A 21,686-nucleotide genomic window follows, 5' to 3' on the forward strand; every position below is an offset into this window, starting at 1 on the left:
ATTCCTGCTGCTGAATTCTTAACAACTCCTGTCTGTCTTGGTGAAGTTAGATGTGTTTTGACAGAGATCACTTCTCTACCCTTGCAAAACTGGAAACAAAGTCAAGGTCTGGCAAAGCTCCTAAGAGAACCTAGATAAAACGTGCATGGTAGCATTGTAGGCTTTGACTCCATCCTCTCCCATTAGAACATAGCCTTCATTCACATAGATGAGATTTTAAAAAAGCCCAGTTTTGGCTAAAGCAGCATGTCTGAATAGCTGTATGCTTGCAACCTTCCTCACTGTAATACTCTTCGATGTCCTTATCGAAAACAAAATGAATAAATAGCTTTATAGCATTCTACTCATTTGCAATAATCTTGGCATTGGTTTTTACTGAATTAACAATGAGCCTCTGATATGTGTCTAGAAAAGGAACTCAAAGATGCTTTTCCAGGTAAGTATAATAGACATGACATTTAATATCCTGTCTTTGTTATTTTCAAGTTATATTTGGTGTGTGTGTTCATTCACAGAAAAATGTGTGATTGTAATAGAAAATCAATTGCTATTAAGGCATCTCCTACCAGTCATTAGCATGTGAAGTTTCATTTTAAAATTAACAAAGCTGTTCCCAAGGGGAATAATCTTAAGCAAATAACTGTGCTTATTTTTTGAAACAGATGGTAGCTTTTTGTGTCACAAGGTGACTGTTGATATTAGTCATAATGACTGCCCACTTAGACTGACAAAAATATCTTCATTACATTTTATGCAATTTTCCAAGAGATGTGCCAGTCATGATGAGTTGATATTGCCCTATCCTGGATCAGAAAGAGGAAAGGGGAGAGAGGAGGGAGGGATGGAGAAGAAACGCTACACCTATGCACAGGACAGTTTGTGGCCTACCTCTACGGTCATAGCTTGACATCTAGCATACATCTGTGTTATTCTAAACAAAACATTGTCTCAATGTGTGATAGTTGTTAGCTTGTGTTTGCTGTGTGCCTGCTTACTCCAGTTCTATGCAACATGACAGGAACAACTGTATTTGCAGTGAAGAAGCCATATACCATTTCCAGTACAGCTTGTTCTGTTTTGAGAGGCTCGAAGCAAACATTCAAGAAAAAACTGTGCAGTCTGCTCTGCGGTAGGTGGGGTGAAGCCTCAAGATCACAGAACATACAAGTTCTGTTGTTTTTCCAGTTTCTAGAGGTAAAATACAGATTTTTTGTTTGGTGGTTTTTTTTTTTTTTCTTTTTTTGATTACAAAGGTTTTTAATTTGTGGTGTGAAGATGTGAAGAATATTGATCTTTGTTTTCTCATGGGCTTGGTTAAGGAATTTAGCTTCCACAGTTTTGGAGTGGGTATTTTTTTATAATGGCATATGATGAAGCTGTGGTTTTATGGCTTGTAGGATTTGACTACAGACTCTGAAGTTTATTTCATAGAAAGACTGAAGTGTGAGTTTTGATGTGGATTTTTTTCAGGGAAAAATAGCATAATTTTTCTTGAGGGCAAGACTATATAATGGCACTTTCCCCCCTTGAATTAGAAGCTTGGAGAGAACAAGAACAGCATATTGAAACAGAGAATGGACAAAGAGGAGTTAGAATAACGAACGGTGGTGAGATGTTTTCATGACAAGGATAAATTGTAAGGAAGGTACCTGAGTAAGGCCTTAAGAAAGACTAAACCTGATGAGTCCTTGCCTGAGAGGTGTAGAAGACTCAAGTTCATTTCCTCCCTTGGGATGTTGTCAACATGAACCTTGGCAAGATACTCTGATTAATTCTGGAAAAGATCTGAGTTTGTTTGTCTTAGAAACACCATTCTGCTACAGTCTAATCCTGATTCTGCCAAATCACAACCACTGTTAGTTTTTTACCCGAATCACCCTAAAGCACTTGACCTAAAGTGGTGGTTTTTTAACATAGGGCTGAACAACTCGACACCTAACCTAATAGCTCACTTCAGCAGAAAAATGTAACTGCTTCTCTGCCAAACTTACTGGAGCTGCTTTCACAGCTTTCATGGACAGGACCAGAGTTCATAAAGAACAGCTAGCAGCTTAAAAAAATATTTTGCAGGAGACCCCAGGTGACACATCATGTCTAGCTTGGACCCATCAGCAGTTTTGGTTCCACTATCTAAAACAAGGTATTGGAAATTTTGTGTTCCAGTAGTTTCTAGGTCTTGTTTTATTGGTTCTTTTCCATTTCCCATCAATAAATAGGGTCATTTGCCTACCTTATGGGATCCTACAAGGATAAGCACGGGATTGTGAAGCACTCAGGCGGTACAATGTTGTAAGACGGTGGCTGAGGAAAGAATGTCAGGTTCATATCTTGTGTTTGACAGTATCAGGTGGACTGCTGCAGCTACAAATCCATATAAATGAAATGTGAAATTATCAGCCTTGCTGCGTACTACCAATGGCCAGATCAGCACCTTTTCTATTAACACTTCTTTTCCCCCTGCTGGTCCCAGTGCTTGCCAGGACATGTAGTAAGATGACTTTTTTTTTGAGTGTGGATGTTCTGGAAGCAGAGTGGTTACAGTAATAACAGTGGGTGAGTTTTGGACATTGAAAAAAGAAAATGACTAACCCAGGTAGACAAGACTTGATTTTATTAATAAAATTTGTATTTTCCTCTTTGAGGTGACAGTTACAAACTTTGGTTCAAAAATAAAAGAAAATATGAACAGCAAGAAGTTGACTTTTGAATCTCACTTTTACATGTATAAACGTATATACCAGTTGGAAATGAGCCAGCAGAAACTAGTACTATTTAATTTAACAATTTATAAGAAATAGAAACAAACATTTCTTTTCAAGTCTTACATATATTATGAAAAATAATTACAAAAGGATTTTTGTTGTAAAGCTAAAATGTAATTTCTACTTCCAACTACCTCAATAAAATGTTCAGAGGGAAGGCCAAACCAACATTTTTTTGGTGAGATTTGAATAGCGAATTGTAACAGTTTGGGTCAAAGACAGCTCTGTAGGAAGCAGTCCTCTCGTATGTTGCTTAGCAACTATGTAGAATCACATGACCTAGACATATTGCATCCCTGGCCTTCAGGTGAAATAACAGGAAAAAATAATTCATATTAATGGGATGGGCAAATATTGTATAGGACCATTCTGTGGAACTTTTAGTATCCAGTTCAGGAAGCAAACATCCATCATTGCTTACATAAAAATCTAAGTAAACACTGCAAAAACCCATAAATAACTGTTTCGAATCCAGTTTTAATATTTATGCAGACCAAATAAGCACAATGGAAACAAATTCACATGAGCTTAAAATAAAAAAGGAAAGCTATATGAGTAATTTATTTCACACAGATTTTTAACAGATCTCTTACACAGAAGTTGTTTTTTTTTTTCTTACAGATTTTCCCCACCCAAAAATATAAACTTGTTTATTTTAGGTATATACAGATATCTTATGAAATTATGGAATTAGAAAAGAAAATAAAAAGTCTGAGGTATAGCACCGTGGAACACAGCACCTTTGAAGGTGCTTTCCTTATTGAAATTCAACATCAGAGAGTGATATCAGCAGAATAGAGTTGTTTGAGTGTACTGCTCAAGATTGTCCAGTTTTGCCACCTTAAGTTTTGTTGGCGACTTCAAATAACAAAGCTCTTCAACAACAATATATACAAAGGGATTTTATTATTAATCAGAAATGGAATTTGCTTCACTGGCAATTACAGCTTTATTTTTTTCAGAATACATAAACAGTATTGACAGTGTAGTTTTGTAATTATAAAGTAAGAGCCAGATGCAATTAAGAGACACATGCAAGTTTTGGAAATGGACAGAGAAATAACAGTATAGTACTGTACATAGAATAATTACAGTTTATTAAACACTTTCTTAACACCTCTTTGTTGTAATGGAAGGAGCACCATGTCGTTAGTTTTTTTACAGCACCAAAGGAATCCAAAGGGGGGTGTTCCTAAAGTGAGCCCTATATTGTCTGTCTGTGCCACAGCATCTTTGCAAAGTAAGTTTAAGTCATGTGATTCTGGCCCTACAAGGGCAACAATTACTTTCTAGGTAAGACATACATACACAGCAAGACATATTTTCTATGCCATCCTTATTCAAAACTTGCATGTGGCATGAAGTGTGTTGGTAGCACCAAAGTGCAACATTTTAGTTGATATGATTTTGTCATAAGCTTAACCAAGGAAGCAGACAGGACCAACCTCAAATCCAAACTTCTGGTTCTGATCACCAAAGTCATTGATCATCACATCAACTATAGGCACTTGGTCTATTTTGGGTGTGTTGATTTCAATCACTGTCTTTGCATAGCCCTTTCTTGACTGTTAAAAAAGAAGAAAAAAAAAAAGCAAGCATAATTATATATCAGAGCAGTAGGCATGTGCTGTAGATCTTCATAGGTTATCTTTGAAGTGTAGAATTTGTAAATTATTGCTCCCTCATGCACCAGATATTACAAACTCTATGTTTTCTTAGGATTTTATTTTTAACATGACATGGCATCATTTAACATGATGTGACATGGAATGGTTTTGATTTTAGAAAGAGATCAGCCCATAGTTTTTTGACTTACTAAAATAGGCCTATAAATGAAAAATTATCTAAGACATTTAATGTTTCTTAGAGGATTCTGAGTTCAGATATATACTATTTAATAAATAATAACACTATTCTCATAGCAGTGCTGTCTTCTCTGTGAAAAAACCCACTAATTAGTTCTGACAGATAGAAGAAAGATTCTATTCTGAGAATAAAGACTGTAACAATCTCACAAAATATTACAGCAGCTTTTTGGACATGAAAGAAAGTAGTAGTCTGTCAGGACTGCCAACTGGTGCACTTAGAAACCAGGTTTGAGGGCACACCCTTACTTCCTAACAAAGGCTCTCTACCTCCTCTAAATATCATCCAGCCAAGTCATCATGTTAGTTATCAGGACTGCACTTTATTCAGATGGTGTCTTATATCTTGTCGAGACCCTTTTAAGCTATGCCAGGGTCTTGGGACTTTAGATGAGCATCCAAGTTGGTAGATCTGAGTGTTCTCATTTTAGTGACAGTTACACCCTAAATCACTTCCAGCTCTCTCTTGAGCTGTGGATAACAAAAGCAAAATAAATATACAGGGTGTACAGAAAGGCTGACATGAAGCAGTTATGTATTAGAATCTCATTACTAAGGGGAGGAGACTCTGCATGTACCCGAGCTGCATCTCTGTCTCAGAGCCAGGTATGTATCCTGGCACTTTCAGGGCTCTGATTCTCTATCACTGACTTCTGAGGAACTGCCTTCAAAATGCTCCCATATCAAAACCCAAAATAATTAATGAAGCTTCAGCTGTCACTTGCTCCTTTGATGTCTTTTTTTCAAAGTGTTCAGTACAAATCATTCTGTTTCTGAAAAGAGGTAACAGTTGCTATGCCTACAAAGACCCTGCCAAATATGTGGTCAGAGAGCTGATGCATGTTTGTACAGCTCCAGGGATTTTAGCTGAGCTGAGAGGATTCTGAAAGGTACAGTCCACAAACTTCACCTGGTTTTGACTACCAAAAAAATGAGAAAAGGAAATACAAAGTCACATATCAAACTATGCAATTAATTCATTATGTTTGGGTAGATCTATATGGCTTAGTTCATATATGTTTTTACTGTATTCACTAAATGTTCTGTCTGTACATGCCTTGGTTCTGAGTATAAATACATTCTGCTGATGGGCTGCTTCACCTAATTATGCTTTTTTGCTTGTGTTCTTCTCTTATACTGTGCTCATACTACCAGATAGTCTAGTTTCAGCACATTGGTGCTGACAGCCTGTATCCATTCCAGGTTTGTTCCATGTCTGTTGCTTGGCTTATAGTTTGGGTTTTTTTTCAGTATATGTATGAAAATTAAATAAGGGACTAGTGTACTGTAGTTAAAAATATACTAAATGGCAGTCCATTAAAAATAAAGTGATTAGAAAGCTTTTCTCAGAAGAAAGCTGTGAAAAAATGAACGTTTGATTTCTATTTATAACTGACAGGTTGGTTTCGTAAAGACTTTTCTGAACCTCTACTTACTGCACAGCCGTCATGAAGAGCTTTGATGTAAGGATTGTTGTCATAAGACATTTCTTCATCATTCGATCCTAAGAACCTTAGCGCTCTGTCATAGCTGTCAGATGATGCATCATGCCAAGCTACAGACTGATGGCAGTTGTAAGTGAAATTCTGTCTGGCAGAGGCACTCAGTAGTTTAAGGAATGTCATTTGGACCATGTTAATGGAATTGCCTTCAACATCCAGATAGGAAAGCTGGAGAATATATGAAGTTAGATAAATATTTATCTATCTCCTTTGTTAAAATGCAAAACAAAATTATTGACAAAAGAACCACATAACTGTCCTTAATTAAAAAAGTCAACCAACATATAACATTTTATGGAGTTTTAAAGTTCAATAAAGCTATGACTCAGTAAATAGATTTTCATGTAGTAGCAATATACTTAGGATGAAGAACTACATATTGGCTTCATTCTGATGGGAAAGACAGACAATTACTCCTACCATAAAGGGCAGAATCTCCTTGGGAATCTGTTTTTAGTTAATTGTAAAGTTACATCAGCTTGCAGTCTCATCTTTGCATACTCAGTATATTTCCAATTACCTAGAATGGGGTAAGGGATCTATGCTCCAGCTGCTTTACTAAGATTCAGTGGTGATGTGTGGTCTGCCAGAAGCCAGATCCTCACCATCAGCTGTGCAGGTGACCACTGGGATCATTGTGGGACAATACAGAGGAGGCTTCTGCTGTTCAGTGGCAAGAGGCCATATAGATGCTCTGATATTTAGGGCAAAAAGACTGGGGATGAAAAGTCTTTTCATTATCTAAATATTTATGAATTTCCTTGGGATATGTTGATCACCGATAACATGTACTTTATTTGTGAATAACTGTTACATTGCAGTGACAACTTACAAGCTTGCCTCGCTTAAATTCACTAAACCAAGATCCTGGATTCTCCTTTGGCCATGATGAAATTCTAACCTGTGTGGTAAAACAACAGGGATAGAAGTATTTAAAATGCAGGTTAACAGATATGAAGGTTTTACATTACCTGGGACAAATTTAACCTCAGATGGTAAAGAATGGTTCTTCTTCCTGAGATCTCAGTCTCTTTAAAACTCTAAAATAGGATATTTTTCTTGCATAGAATGCCTTCAAATTAGTGACTTTAAATGGAATCTAAGGTGATAGCTTATAAAGAGAGCTAGTTCTATTTAAGGGAGACTGTTGTCACCTGTGAAGATTCAGGTAAACTGCTGGTATAAATTGTTCCTGTGAAGACTGTCTAAATTAGATTTTTCACTGGTGTTGATGCTGATAGATCTCTCTCATTTAGGCAAGCTTTTAGAAAGCCTTCCTCTACACCATATGCCCCAGCAGAGGTAATTTATAACAATGAGTGAGGACGCTATTAGTACATAGTGTTTTACATCTACTTTGCATCAGTATAAATAAATAGATATAAATGAACCCACAAGAGAAGCATAGTAAGAGTTTAGCTTTTAGATGTCAAATGCTAGATTATGCACTTTAACTGGCTGCACAGCTATGTTGCATTCTGACATTCAGCGAAAGGTTAGCAAGCAGGTGTGATAGATAGATAGGGAACCTACCTAAGCAAAAGGGAGAAAATGCTGTTTGTTAGAATATGTACCATTTTACCACTTCATTCAGATTTATGCAAATTTCAATGTAATCAGAAAGACAGATATATGAAAATGTGACAATGTAATTATCCTGTTTAGTTCAACATTGCAGCAGCATAATAGGATCTGTCAACAGCCAACTGAAAACACAGATTGGTACTTACTCCTTCAGATTTCTTGTCTGGGTAGATGCAAGTTTCCCCACCTGCTGTGAAATTGCAGTATACTTTGAAGGAGTCTCCAGAACAGCCCTGGTTAGGATCAATCCAATATTCCCCTAAAACAAATGAGAAAATACTTGCTTTATATAATGGAAATGGTATTTGGAAGATCTAGGTTTTACTGCTACTTAATGGCCCTCCAAAGTTTGTAGCAAAGTTATTTTATCTGAATCAGGGAAAAGCAACCCTTTATTTTCTGCCTTGTGATTTGTTGCCATTGTTTTTTTATGAAAGATAACACCAGGATCAAAGTCTATTTCTATGTTCTGGTTTCAGCTAGAACAGTTAGTAGCTAGAACAGTGCTGTGTTTTGGATTCAGTGTGAAGTTTGATATGAAAAGAGTGTTGATAATACACTGATGTTTTCAGTTGCTAAGAAAGCAAGGACTTTCCAACTCCCCATGTCCTGCCCATGCACAGGTGTACAGGAAGCTGGGAGACAGCACGACCAGAGCACCAGACCCAAACTGGCCAATGAAATATTCCATATCATGTAATGTCATGCTCAGTATATAGAGGAGGGTCGGCCAGGAAGGGGGAGGAGGGGGTTCTCTCTCACTTTTGGGATTGCATTTCAGGTCTTGATTCCTCTGGGATTGCTAGCTGGGAACAGGCTGGGTATCAGTCGGAGGGTGGTGAGCAACTGCATTGTGCATTACCCATTTGTACTTTCTATTACTGTTATTTTATTTCAATTATTAAGCTGTTTTTATGTCAACCTATGAGTCTCCCTACCTTTACCTCTCCAGTTCTCTCTGCCATCCCCTGGGCAGGCGTGTGTGAGTGAGCGAGCGTGGTGTTTGGCTGCCAGCTGGGTTTAAACCATGGCATTTTATCTGCATCCTTTTCTTTTTGTCTAATTTTACTTCAGACCATGACTATTGCAGGATACTGCAGAGACCTCAGTTTAGAGGAGGAGGGATATTATGTGTGAAACTTACATTGCAGGTCTCAACAATTTTGCCATTTCAGTATTTCAGCTAGAAGGATAATTTGTACCTGTGGTAACAAGCACTCTCAAAACCAGAGCAGAAGCAACCTTAGGCAGAGATAAGCTATGGTTTATGTCAGATAGTAAATTCTGGAGTCATTTGCATACCTACCTACAAAATGAGGTGGCTGCATAGGGCTTGGTGAGGTTGTAGCTGGCACAAGTACCTAAAGCTTCCATTGAGAGATACACCTCAGGCAAAGATGGTTTTTACTACTGGGTTATGAAGTTGCAACACTAGTGAAATTTCAGGTTGCTTTAGTTGATAAAAACACCTTAACTAATGCTTGGTTAGATGACATGTTATGAAAGACAGTTAAAACTTGCATGAGGCTTCCCATAGTTTCAGCAGTCCTATTTGACTGGCATGATTGAGAAATTCAGGCCCTTATAATGCTAGGGTGAATGAAGGCTGGGCATGAAAGAGAGTCACGGTCAAGCCAAGGTCCCTTAAAAATCAGGGCTTTTTAAAATCTACCATTCTAATTGTAATGATGATTTCTGTGATGTGGGTCCTTATCTTCAGCTAGTTTCACAGCAGGACAGCAAATGATTTTCTGAAACTACTGCTCTAATCCAGTTTCAAGTAAATAGTGGAAGTTTCAAAGAGGAATGACAAATCCTTTCACCACTTCTGTCTTCTGAATACAGAGCACAGACAAAGCATTTATGGTATTTATAATTCTATTGATTCAGGATGTATTTATTGAAAAGAGTCTTTTCTACCTGTAAGTCTTGTCCATGGAGAATTTTGTATTTTAATGAATGCATTTATTTTTATTTTAAACAAAATAAGATTTCTTTTATATGAAGAAAGCTCTGAATAATAAGCAAATACTGGTAAATGAAGAAGGTGAATGGGTTCTGTAAAAAACACTCATTATTATGGAGGGTACTGAATTGTAAAATATGTACTTTTCATATAGCATATACACTGCTTAACTACTCCTCAAGGCAACCATCTGGTTTTATTTATCTAGAGTGAAAGCAATAAAATATTATTAAACTGTCAAAATTTATTTTTCCTCCTATTTAAAAACAGAAAAATATTGCTTTGAACTGGGAAAAATATCTATTGCAATAGAAAAAAAAATATGAAAATATGAAAACTCTGTGAAGGTTGGCTTTCAAAACCTTTCCAGAGGGGTAAACTCAGTTAGCAAAAAAGAAGAAAACAACACAGAATAATTACATCGACAGTTCTTCAGAACACAGTGACTTGTTCATACTACTCTGCATTTCATTAAGCTAGTACTTAGTAGCATTAAATGGTATCAGATAAACTTGCATGTCTATTTGCTGAGTGATATAGAACAAGCAGTGGTCATGCAGTAGAACAAATTATTGTTTCTAAGAGTCATAATCAATAATAAATTTTATATAATACCAATGCTATTTTATATTATTATGCTAAGCTAAAGTATACAGCTACTAAAAATCTCATTTCTTTTAAAAGAAGCTATTAGCTATCCCAGCATGTTGACATTTGTGATTTTACTTCCCACTGATCTCAATAGCATTAATCTCTCATGCTTCTCCTGTTTGGATAGTTCTACAAATGCAAGACCCACCTTTCAAAACAATAACTTTTTTATTTAGCACTTTAAAAAGTTTTAAATCTGAAACCAGAATCAGGTTATGTATTTAAAGAATTCTGGCTTTTACGAAGAGAACACCTCCTACTTACATTTTATAAGCTTTTATACCTACAAAAATGGATTTAATGAGACAATTTATTGAGCAACTATATTAACCATCTACCAATGATTAATCATTCTGCCAAAGTATCTTAACAGATCATAGCTTCAGCCTTGTTTGCCTTTGTCATGCAGTATTAACATACCATCTGGGAAGTCTGGGTGGCAAAGTTGCAAGTCTTTGCAAGTTCGGGCTGGGTTATTCTGAGTGCCCATTGGATACTTCATATGCTCAATGTCTTGCTTCAGTGAATTCAGTGAACCAAAGATCTCTTCCATGCCGTCAGAATAATCCAGAATATTATCACCAGCATCAGATAACATGTAATCAGGAGATCTTCTTGTTTTTTTGGGTGACTGGATTGGCAGTGGCTGGATTACCTCACCCGGGGGACCCTGAATGGAAAACAACGTATCTGGTTACCTTTTCTATTTGTTTTTCAGCTGCATAAATACACAGATGAAGACCACAGAATGTGACTCGGAGATGATTTGAATAGGCTTTCTTCAAATTCTTTATTTCACTTATTTCCTTCACATTTATGCCTGTATGCTTTGATTTACTTGCAGAAAAAGATAACTGTAGAAGGCCAAACCCTTGTTTTGCTGTAAACTTTTCTCACTACATTGCAGCGTGAGGAAGAGTGTGCTGCCCTCATACAAAGTGTGCAGAAGTAACTTGCGATTGCCTTTTTATCCCTGGCAATTCCCTCAAGCACAGGCATAGCCTCTGACAAATGAAAACTGTGGATGTTTCCTATGATAAAACTTTAAAATTCCACTTGGGGTCTGTAAAGCAATATTTCATTTCAAGAAATTGAAACACTTCATTCAGATTTGGACTGTTTTCATTTTGGATTGTTATGATATAAAAAAGAAATAGCAGAAACTGGAGAGTATCAACAGGGGGATACCAATATCATTCAATTTTCTGTGCTTCAATATAACACATTAAATAATTATTGCGAGGGGTTTATTTGTTTGATTGTGGGGGGTTTTATGTTTGTGTTATTTTAAGTTTCTAATTCCTTTTCAGTGCAGACAGTGTATTTCTGTGCCTGGTGGATTTGTGTTTCCTGAAAAATTAATTTTTAAACAATTGTTAATATTTTCCTTATCTGCAAGTTCACAAATGCTGTTTTCTAGCCTTGTCAAAATGGGGTGGTCCTGCCAGTGTAATGTGCATGCATGTCAGATAAGAGTCTTACTTACTGGAGGACCAGGTGGACCAGGTAACCCACTGTCACCCTTTTGACCAGCAGGACCCTATAAAGCAATGAAAGAAATGCAGTGTGGATTGTGCTACACAATGTTAAAAAATAACACACACAAAATTTAAGCAAGAGAACAAAAGACAGAGAGGAGAATTACTCACACTGGATCCTTTGGAACCTTTTGGACCTTGGGGACCCTACGGGCAAGAAGAAATAACTGTAGTTGGAGTGTATTCCACATAACACGGGAGTGTTCTGAAGAGGAGGACTGGATGAAGTTACTTACAGGTAAACCAGGAGGACCAGGGGGTCCGAGTGGACCAGCAGGACCAGAAATTCCCTAAGAAAGAGTAAGAGAATAAGTACAGAACTGAAGTATTTTACATACTAGACTGGATTTAAAAATGCATATCTATGAAAAAGGTAGTCCTACGAAGCATCCAACCCTGATGAAGTCTGATTTAGGCCATTTGCTAGGGTCCAAAATAGTTTGTAAGTTTAAAATATTACTGACAGTTTGAGTTGCTTGTAGTTGTTCCTACACGCAGTAATTATAGTCCCAACTGTGTTCCCCTTCAGACTGGCTTGGAAACCTCACTTTTTACATAGTGTCTTAAAACATATCTTATTAATTCAGAGAAAGGAAGCTACTTCAGGTAGTGCAGTTGATAAAAATGATTACATTGGTGCTCTTAGTTTTATCTTGTCCTTAACTTAGGTGTTATGTGCTTCCTTCATCTTCTGAAGCACTCTTATGATCTCATTTTAAGCTGTTTAACTTCACTGTGTTTGTACAATATCTAGGAAAGTTTTAATGTCTAGCAGGAGGCTATAGGTGTTAAATATTTATAGCAACTTTATGTCTCTTGAAAGACTGGAATATGTACGCTTTGCTTGCATGGAACTTGAATAAAAACACAAGTATGTTTTACTCACTGCATCACCCTTGGCTCCAGGAGAACCCTGTGGGCCAGGAAGACCCCTGTCACCCTTTTCACCCTGTTCGCCTGGAGGTCCAATCAGCCCAATCAAACCAGGATGACCCTAAACAAGATAGGAGAAAATATAGTTAAAACTCAATATATATAAAGGCAAATATGCTTTGCAAACACACAAATTAGAGCTTTCAAATGTCATCACTTGCTAGTCAACAATTAACCCAAAACCAAATTATTCTGAAAGCATATTCATTGTTGTTAGTTGGCCTTTTAGGCTCGGAGGAGATTATTTGCAAGTTGTGACTGCTTATTCAGTGAAAGAGCAACTTAGTCCTTACTGAAACTGATACAGAAATAACAATACCCGTGGGTACAAATTTCATCCCAACTTTCACATTTAGATGCTATAAGCATATTATAGTTATACATTTGTTTCCACATGTAATATAGCTGTATAAACAGCTGATCTAAGCATGTAAACAAAAACTGAAATTCACAAGATATAATCATATTCATATCCCTTTCTCTATACTGTTTTTATCTGATACACAAGCAAGCAATAAATTGCTGGGACGCCATTAGAAAATGCTATCCTGGATGTCTCAATTCATTATTTCAAAAGAAAGTATTACAGCTGTTAAATATTTACATTTTGTTGTCTTAAAATAAAAATATCTAATTTTTATTTCTACTTTGTTTTTGTAAAACTAACAGTTCTCTTTACATCAATGTCTTTGGGATTTTAATTGCAAGGAAGAATCACGTGGTCAATGGATTACCACACAGGCAGTAATCTTTTTCATTCTATGTATCTCCAGGATATTAGATGTGGCTTAAAACTGCACAATTACTATTAAGGCTATGGGAAGCTGACAGACAGGGTAAGTTGTTTTGCTTTCTGATACAAAACCCCTAGTGTTTCTTTCTGCTATTTTTATACAGACTTTTAGACTGGGTCAAACGTACAAGCAATGAATAAAGTATACCTTCTCTCCTTTGGAACCTGGATCTCCTTTCAGGCCAGGCAAGCCAGGTGGACCCTAAATAAATCAAGGGAAGTAATATTAGAATAAGTTTTAACATACTGCACAGATCATGTTTGCTTGAAATATTATTAAAGGTAGTGTAGGTCAAAGTACAGAGTCATTCAGTGGTTGATGGTAGTGATTCATGGCTTATGATTTAGGGCCCAAGATAAAGTTTAAATATATTTTTTAAAAGGCATAATGATGCTACTGTAACATTTTAATTACTTTATAATTAGAAATCTATAAAGGGTTCCATGATTAGAATCTAATCTAAGAAGCAGAGAGTCAACTGAATTCTTAAAAGAGCACTGAAAGTGTCCAGTGAAGCAAGTGACATTTAAAAAAAAAAAAAAAATTCAAGCAATTTTTGTTGATTAACTTAATTTTGGTTGCGGTCACATTACATGCTTTCAATTATTACTTCCACTTTAATTGCTGTACCTTGTTTTAGTTGCTTATTTTAGTAATTTCTTTCATGAGACAGTGGTAAGTATCCTTTTTGTTTTCTCCCAGTTTACTACAGCTCAAAAAGATTTTTGCAGAATATAAATCAGGTTGCTTATAACAACTGCTCCTCAATATTGTTTTGTTGGAGAGCTACCTCATATTTTGTTTCAGCACTTGGAGCATTGTCTCGGGATTATGGTTTCCTTGATTTGCCACTTGAAATCCCTGTATGACCATGAATGATGCATTTAAATCTATATTTTCTAAATATTCAAGTCTTTTTTACTTGACCTTGCAGGCTTACTTAATGTGATCTAGGTGTGCTAGGTCCACTTGACATGTACAAATTTATGGCTCTTTGTCACTTTTCTGAATGGGATTAGTTACACAAATTACTTAAATTTTGCGATACTAGTCTGGGCAATCCTAAATGCTTTTAGGAACTGCCTTAGTCTGTTTGGGCCTCAACTGCTTGTTTGTTGCATAGGGATAGTACCCCTACCTTACAGAGGTGTTAAACTGTTACCTTTATAGGTACTTACATGATTCACATCATATGAGCAGCTTACAAATTTTAGTTTTTATTTACAAGCCATCCTTTATGCAGCACAGTAAAGACATGTTACTTTATGAAAGTGAGTAAGAAATGCTCTTCATCCAAATTTTATCTGCAGTTGTCCCTAAACGTTACTCCATGGAGCTAGATTTCTGTAAACAGAAATATGCTGGGGCAGGAGACAGAGCTGTGAACAACCAACACAGCGTCAACAGAACCATTCTACCAGCCCTCCCACATTTCTGGGGTGGGTGTGGGGAGGGGATAACCCAAACCCACTCATTTTTTTTCAGGTGATTTCAATGTAAGCTGATGCTTAGAAAATCTATTTGAAAACTCCACTGCAGCTCTTGCTACCTGGGAAACCACTGCAAAGGATAAACACATTCACATGGATAGGTCTTACTTTCTGAATATCCCTTGCAAAAGCCACTGAACTGAATAATGTTATTATAATTTGACAAAAGCTTCTTTTCCCTGACAGTGCTCTTTTAATCTTTGCTGGGGTCATAAGAGCAATCCATGAAAGACAGTATTTTACCTATAGTCATAAATATAGCTGAATAGATGGCACAGAAGAAGATTATATCTCAAACTTGTTTAAATCTCCTTGGTTTATTTATTCTCGAGCCTTTTTTTTTTTTTTTTTAATCGTTATTTATAATTTTAGAAGAAATTTGAGGGATTTGAGAAATCTTTTAAGGTTCCTAAGAATGGCAATGCTGGTTTTGTGTAATTTGTGCAGAATAAGGTGAAAGATTCAGGCCATGCAGTGCAAATGCAAGCACAAGAAAAGGAAGCAATTTCTCAGAGGCTATTAATCTCATACTGAACATGTATGCATTAGGTGTAGAGCTGCTAGACTAAGTCAGTATCTCATCACTACCAGTCTCCTGCTGGCAGCAGACATCTGTGAAGTTATGATATGGATAGCAGTAATAAGTGACCTTTTCAACCTGGCACAGATTCAAAAGTGCCGTAACACTTCATGTACAAAATATTATTCAGTGCGTATCCTTTCCATCTCTACTTCAGGATATCATTAGATGCAAAAGCCTAGGCAAATACATAATTCATGAATGAAATTTTTAAGCTTCTGGAATACAGGATCAGACTTTTTCACCTGCACTGTGTTTTGCTCTATTGCCAATCTGCTTTCATATTCTTCTGATAACAATCTGCTATGGAGGGAGGGAGGGGAAGGAGGGAGATCTAATATCAGCAACTTCTACATACAAACTTCACTTTATTAAAATCCAAAATAAAGTTTTAAGTTGCAGCAGTGCATCTAAAAAAAGTTCTGTTGAGCTGACAAGAACCTTATGCATTTGGGAGTATATAGTTCATTAATACACTCAGCTTCAGATTTGAACTGAATATTTAAAGCTCTCAAATGTTGGAAGAGAGATCTTCTGGTGATGTATTTGGAGCCTTCTGGTGACCAACATGTGGGAAAGGGATTGCTGAATAATTAGCTTTTAGATTTCAGCACAGAATTGTAACTGAGGAGATCAGTTTTCCATTCCCTGATTTGTCTCCCATGCATTTTATTTGTAAATTGAGCACATAACTAAGAAAACATGGTGGTGATCCCATCATAAACTCTTAGGAAAGAAAACATTTTTCTTATGGGCTTAGCACAGGGGAATCCTTTTCTTGCAACTTCTCATTCATTGTTCCCATTCTCTGACTTACAAGCAATATGTTGTTATCCATGAGAGTTTAGACATAATGAGAATGTTAAAATGAAGGGCAAAGAGCAATAGTGTAAGGTTTCCTCAGTACCTTATTTGCTCATTATTGTTTTCTAAGGGACAAAGAAAAATGAAGTTATATATATTTGTAATACCATACATAATTATATACACAGAAGTGATCAGTAGATGGACCTATGCACTAGATCACTGTTCGTCAGAAAAAATCCTTTCTAGTGTGTGGGGCATAAAAAGACATGCTCTGAAACTCTTTGTTATAGGTTAAGTAGTTGCATGTTTGGAACATTTTTGGAAATGTAATCAGTTACCCAAACACTTTCACCCGTGAAAATGTTTCAGTCAATTAAAGAAAAGGCAATTGCTCCTGCTCACATATTCACATGAAAGTGAAAGACTGGTTTAGGGTAAAAGTCTTGATTTATGCATCATTTCAGTTTAAATTCCCCATTTTTTCCACTTTCATTTTTATATACTGGTAAAGTCTGATATGAAAATTTTATAGCTGATGTTCAGATTCTGAGTTCTCACTGGGGAGGCAGGAATGCTTTTGGAAAGATTTTGAATACAGCTATATAGCTTAAGTGCAGAAAACAGTGACTTTCTGCTAAGAACTGACTTGCACATTCAGTTTTCTGTAAATGCACAGACATGCATTTTCTGGTGCTTTTTCTGTTTTGGCACTGAAAGGAAGGGTACTCACCAGAGGCCCAGGAGGGCCATCCTGACCTGGCGCTCCAGGTAGACCTTGTTCTCCCTAGAAAAAAACAAAGTTTGCTTTACCAGAGGGTGTACAAGAAATACAACATTTAAAACATTATTATAAACTTTGCTTACTTACCACAGGGCCAGGAATGCCCCGGAGACCCTCTGGGCCAGGTTTTCCTGCAGGTCCCTGTGGGCCAACTGGACCTGTTTTTCCAGGAGCCCCTTCTGCACCAGGTTCACCCTAGGGAGAACATAAGCATCAGGTTAGAGAGGAAGAGCTGACTAAGCTTGGCACTGTAGGGATATACAAGCTGCAAAGCGAGAGCAAGATTTCCTCACTCCATTTTTTAAAAGCTGTTCAAAATAGTGTGTTGCAGAGGACAGTTTTCTGAACAAAATTTTGATGTCCATATAAAGATGTGGTGCCAGCAAAGCATGCTCAGCTTTCTTTTCCACAGGGGTGAGCTAAGTTGGGCCTGCACTGGTGAGTCCACCAGGTACTCCATTATGTATGGCTACTAATTCTGTGTCTTAATTTAGATTTTATAGTTTACCTATTATTACCTTGGTAAATTTCACACTCAGTGCATGATAAGCAATTTATTTCACACTTACATCTAGTTCACATTTTCATGGTCCTAAAAAAAAATATTCTTGAATGTATTACCTTTGCACCTTTTTCACCTTGTCTGCCTTCAGCACCAGTTGCTCCAGGAGGTCCCTGTAAAACATGGAGACTGAGCTCATAATCTCAGTTTTCTAATATATTGCCAGTGGAAAAATTTTGAGAGTGCAATTTCCATTGTATTAGTAAGTAGTAAATGCTAACAAAAGATCATTACATTTCTGTCTTGACATTTTATTTATGGGATAAAAATCCCAACCTATCGTATAATCTCTGTTTCCCTTTATAAAATTTTCTGGGCTTTCAGAATATCTGAAAGAATATATATCACCTAACACCTCTGATATGCTGAGATTAAAACCAAAGAAATAGCGTGGAAAAAAATCAAAACACTATATAAAAGGAAAAAACCCAATGATAATTTACTTACACAATAACAGTTTTAACAGTTTGTTTTGTACTGGATTCTACCTATAGCATTGTAGTTTATCCACTGATTCCAAAAGGGCCTGTCATTCTACAGTGTACAGAATAGCATATACTTCTTTATTCTCTTAGTCATGGATGGGCTCAGTAAGCCTGCTGATTACATTTGGACAGCCAAAATTTGATACGTGCCTTAATATTATCCAGTAATGAAACAAACAAAAGAAATCATGACTAGAGGTTGTAAGGAATGAAACAAAGACACTGACTACAAATAACTTTTGGTATCAGGTTTCCTGATATTTCTCTACAAAATCTCTATTTGACTATGTAGAGATGGGATAAGGTTCAGCTGAAGGCCACCAAACAGTAGTTCCAGTTGTACAGCAGCACTGTGACTACCTATTGCTGATTCCACCCATCTTTCATTTTCTTATGGTTTCAGTGAAAAATAAAAAGACATTTTTCTCCTCCAAAACATGAAGGGCTGATTTTTCAGGTCAGTGAATTAATATTCATAGCTTCAGTTATAAACAGAAGCAGTATCTAGAATCTAATGTACTCTTCTGAAAATGGTTCTCTTATATATACTTAGTTTAGAAAAGATGCAAAGATAATGGACCAACATTTTTCCTACAAGGTTAATTTTTAGCCTGGGAAATTACTTTATACAAGTAGCTATTTTGTGCCAACCAATGAGCAGCTTAAAGCAAAATGAAAGAAAAGTGACCATGATCAAATACAAGGTGATTTTCTGAATCTATAAAGTTTACTTCCTGAGACTTATCTGTTTGTTAATGAAACAAGCAGTTTGTTACATGGAAAATTAAAACCAAAAAGTTCAGAGGACCAGCAACAAAAATTATTTACTGTTTTTGACTTCATAACAACAGAAAAAAAATGCAGGGCCCTAAAGCAAAGCACTAAATCACATTCTTTATTTATCCTATTCTGTCTAACAGATAACAACTGTTCTTCCAGTCAGGCATCTACCTGTATGCTTTGTGAGCTTATGGCTTTAGACCAGAGTTGACCTAATAGCAATTTTTTATACTAGAGCTGAATCCAGCCAAAACTTTTTATAGCCTGATATATTTCACTACCCACTACTATTGGCACATACCTTGAGCAACTCCACCGGTTTTAATTTAATTCCTGGGAATTTATATTCATCTTATAACTATTTACATAGAAGTATATTAAGATCATTCATTTGCTTCTGAAATTAAGCTTTCTCCAGGGTGGAACTGAACATCTGCAGCACTGTATGAACCTTTTGGCCAACGGAGATAGTTCAGGCTTTCCATCAAAGGTAATGCAAAATGAACTGAATTACCCACAGTGGTCTTTGTTCATTTGTTTTGGGTATCAACAGGTTGTTCTTGTTCGTATTTTTAAGAGCTGTAAGTAGTAAAGGATTTAGTTTTACTTCTTCAAAATATATAGAAGCTAAAAAGTTCTGGCTAGGGTGGTCCAACAGCTGACTTTAAAACAGGAAGAAAAATTTAAATCACTACTTTTGCAGTAATAATCTCTGATGCTACATCCCTCTGTGTAGGTTGTAATCAGTTGGGTGGATCACAGTTTGCAGGGATAACAAGAAAAATTATTAGCAGGTATATAAACAAACACAGGAACATTTTTAGGAAGAGGACTTTTTTTTTTTTTTTTTTTTTTTTTCCCCCGTACACAGATTAATTTATATGCCCATTGTCTTTACTGCTTGAAAATTCCTTGCACTCAAGTTTCCACATGGATAATAATCTACCCTACTTAAGAAACTGAAAAGGGTTGAGCATGGTAGTTTGTATTTGAGAAATATGGTCTCCGCATAATCTAGAAATGCAGCTGCAACTTGAATTAGCAGGGGTAAAAACACCGTGATCGCTAAATTACAAATACAATGAATCATGATTGCTAAACAAAGGGGGTGCATTCATTATCAAACAATGCCAATGCTGCACCAAGCACAAAGCAGCTAAATGAACTGCTCTTTCTAACAGGCTGTGATTGCTGGCATGGCACAGATGGTGCTTCTACAGAGGAAGACTACTAATTATTATTTATCTTACCTTCCTACACATGACTTGTTGGAGTGTCTGGTAAATTTTAACTGAGAGAAAAGATCTCAATAACAATTTTGAATTAATGCATGGCTCTCCACTCTCACCACCCCAGCTGCCATGGTGATTTTTACAATCATCAACTTTAAGTTTGGACATATCGCCCGATACATTTTATGCAGAACCGAGAAGACAAAAGAACTCATACAGAAACAAACTTTTCCTCAATTTTTCTTATGTGAAGCCATTGGACATTTTGGTCTGCTCTTCCACATTTCATAATTTCATTCAAATAATTTAAACTGTTGTTTATAGCTGTCTGTCATCTGACTAAAAATATGATTTCCAACACAGAAAGCCATTACCACATTTCATCAGTCTGTTCAGATAGGAACGTGGCCTATTGTTAGGTGTTCTGTGCATTTGCAATCAAGAGAGAAAATCAGCTTAATTTTTAAGTGGTGTGTGCACCCTGCTGAGGCAGCATGATGCTGTAGCCAAAATGGGAAAAATCTCCTTCATAGAAACACTTTTTTTCTAGTTTATTTAAAACTGTATATAACGTCAACTAACCAAATAAACTTCTGCTTCTCAAAATTTAGAGACTGGTTTTGCTGCAGTATTGACATCTGTTCTTTTATTGAAAGCAGGCAGTATGCCCTCCAGTTGAAAAAAAAAAAAAAATCTATCTTAGTCTTGCACTTTAAATTCTAACATTTTTAGATTGATATATGGAGCCTTATGTGTATGTGATCTAAACATCTAATTGACTATAATAAAGAAAACAGCCAAACAGCAGAAAACACAGATGAAGGGCCTAGCAGCTGAAAGCTTGAGAGGAACATAAGCAAGAATTAATGTGTTGATTTTTATTGAATGTAGATATTGTTTTAAGAATGAATGTTTGATGGTGTGTTTTCCTTATGCTATTTTAAACATTTGGCAGATAGAAATCAATTAATTCAAATTAGAGATGTTACCCAGTACGCTATAGCAAAACAAAAAAGTCCCAAAAGTATGTGCAAAGAATTAAGTTTCAGAAAATAGTAACAACATAACTGTAGAGTTGTTCAGTCTTTGTAACAACATTTCTGTATAAGCAGGCTTTGGATCAGGAGGCTTTTTGAGATGTTCCACTTCTCATTGATCACAACTAATTTATCTCCTACATTGGAAGGAGAAACTGGAAAACATTACACTTCTTCAGAAACAGTCTTCACATCGTATGCTGTTGGTCACTGCTAACGCTATTATGAGCAACAAGAAAGCTGTATAGCTGAGAACTCTCACTGACAAACCTATATCAATTTGTCAACTCCTTGGTTGTCTTAGATAGCTCCAACAATAACATTAACTTTATAAAGC

General features: G+C 36.4%; 1 protein-coding gene across 1 annotated transcript in view; it reads right to left on the bottom strand.

Annotated features, from left to right (window-relative positions):
* Positions 1-2,589: 2,589 nt before the first annotated feature.
* The window catches only part of COL11A1 (collagen type XI alpha 1 chain), a 167,430-nt gene continuing 148,333 nt past the window's right edge, over positions 2,590-21,686 (bottom strand). Inside the window, exons 57-69 of the mRNA XM_026853967.1 lie at positions 17,875-17,928; positions 17,341-17,448; positions 17,203-17,256; positions 13,743-13,796; positions 12,755-12,862; positions 12,105-12,158; positions 11,980-12,015; positions 11,817-11,870; positions 10,751-11,000; positions 7,860-7,972; positions 6,962-7,030; positions 6,064-6,297; positions 2,590-4,327 (exon numbers count right to left, since the gene is read on the bottom strand). Of these exons, the coding sequence (XP_026709768.1) occupies positions 4,181-4,327; positions 6,064-6,297; positions 6,962-7,030; positions 7,860-7,972; positions 10,751-11,000; positions 11,817-11,870; positions 11,980-12,015; positions 12,105-12,158; positions 12,755-12,862; positions 13,743-13,796; positions 17,203-17,256; positions 17,341-17,448; positions 17,875-17,928 (1,335 nt within the window). The 3' untranslated portion in view covers positions 2,590-4,180. The remainder of the gene's footprint in view (positions 4,328-6,063; positions 6,298-6,961; positions 7,031-7,859; positions 7,973-10,750; positions 11,001-11,816; positions 11,871-11,979; positions 12,016-12,104; positions 12,159-12,754; positions 12,863-13,742; positions 13,797-17,202; positions 17,257-17,340; positions 17,449-17,874; positions 17,929-21,686) is intronic.

This window comes from Athene cunicularia (assembly GCF_003259725.1).
Source record: "Athene cunicularia isolate RWA chromosome 8 unlocalized genomic scaffold, athCun1 chr8_part1, whole genome shotgun sequence".
NCBI lineage: Eukaryota > Metazoa > Chordata > Aves > Strigiformes > Strigidae > Athene > Athene cunicularia.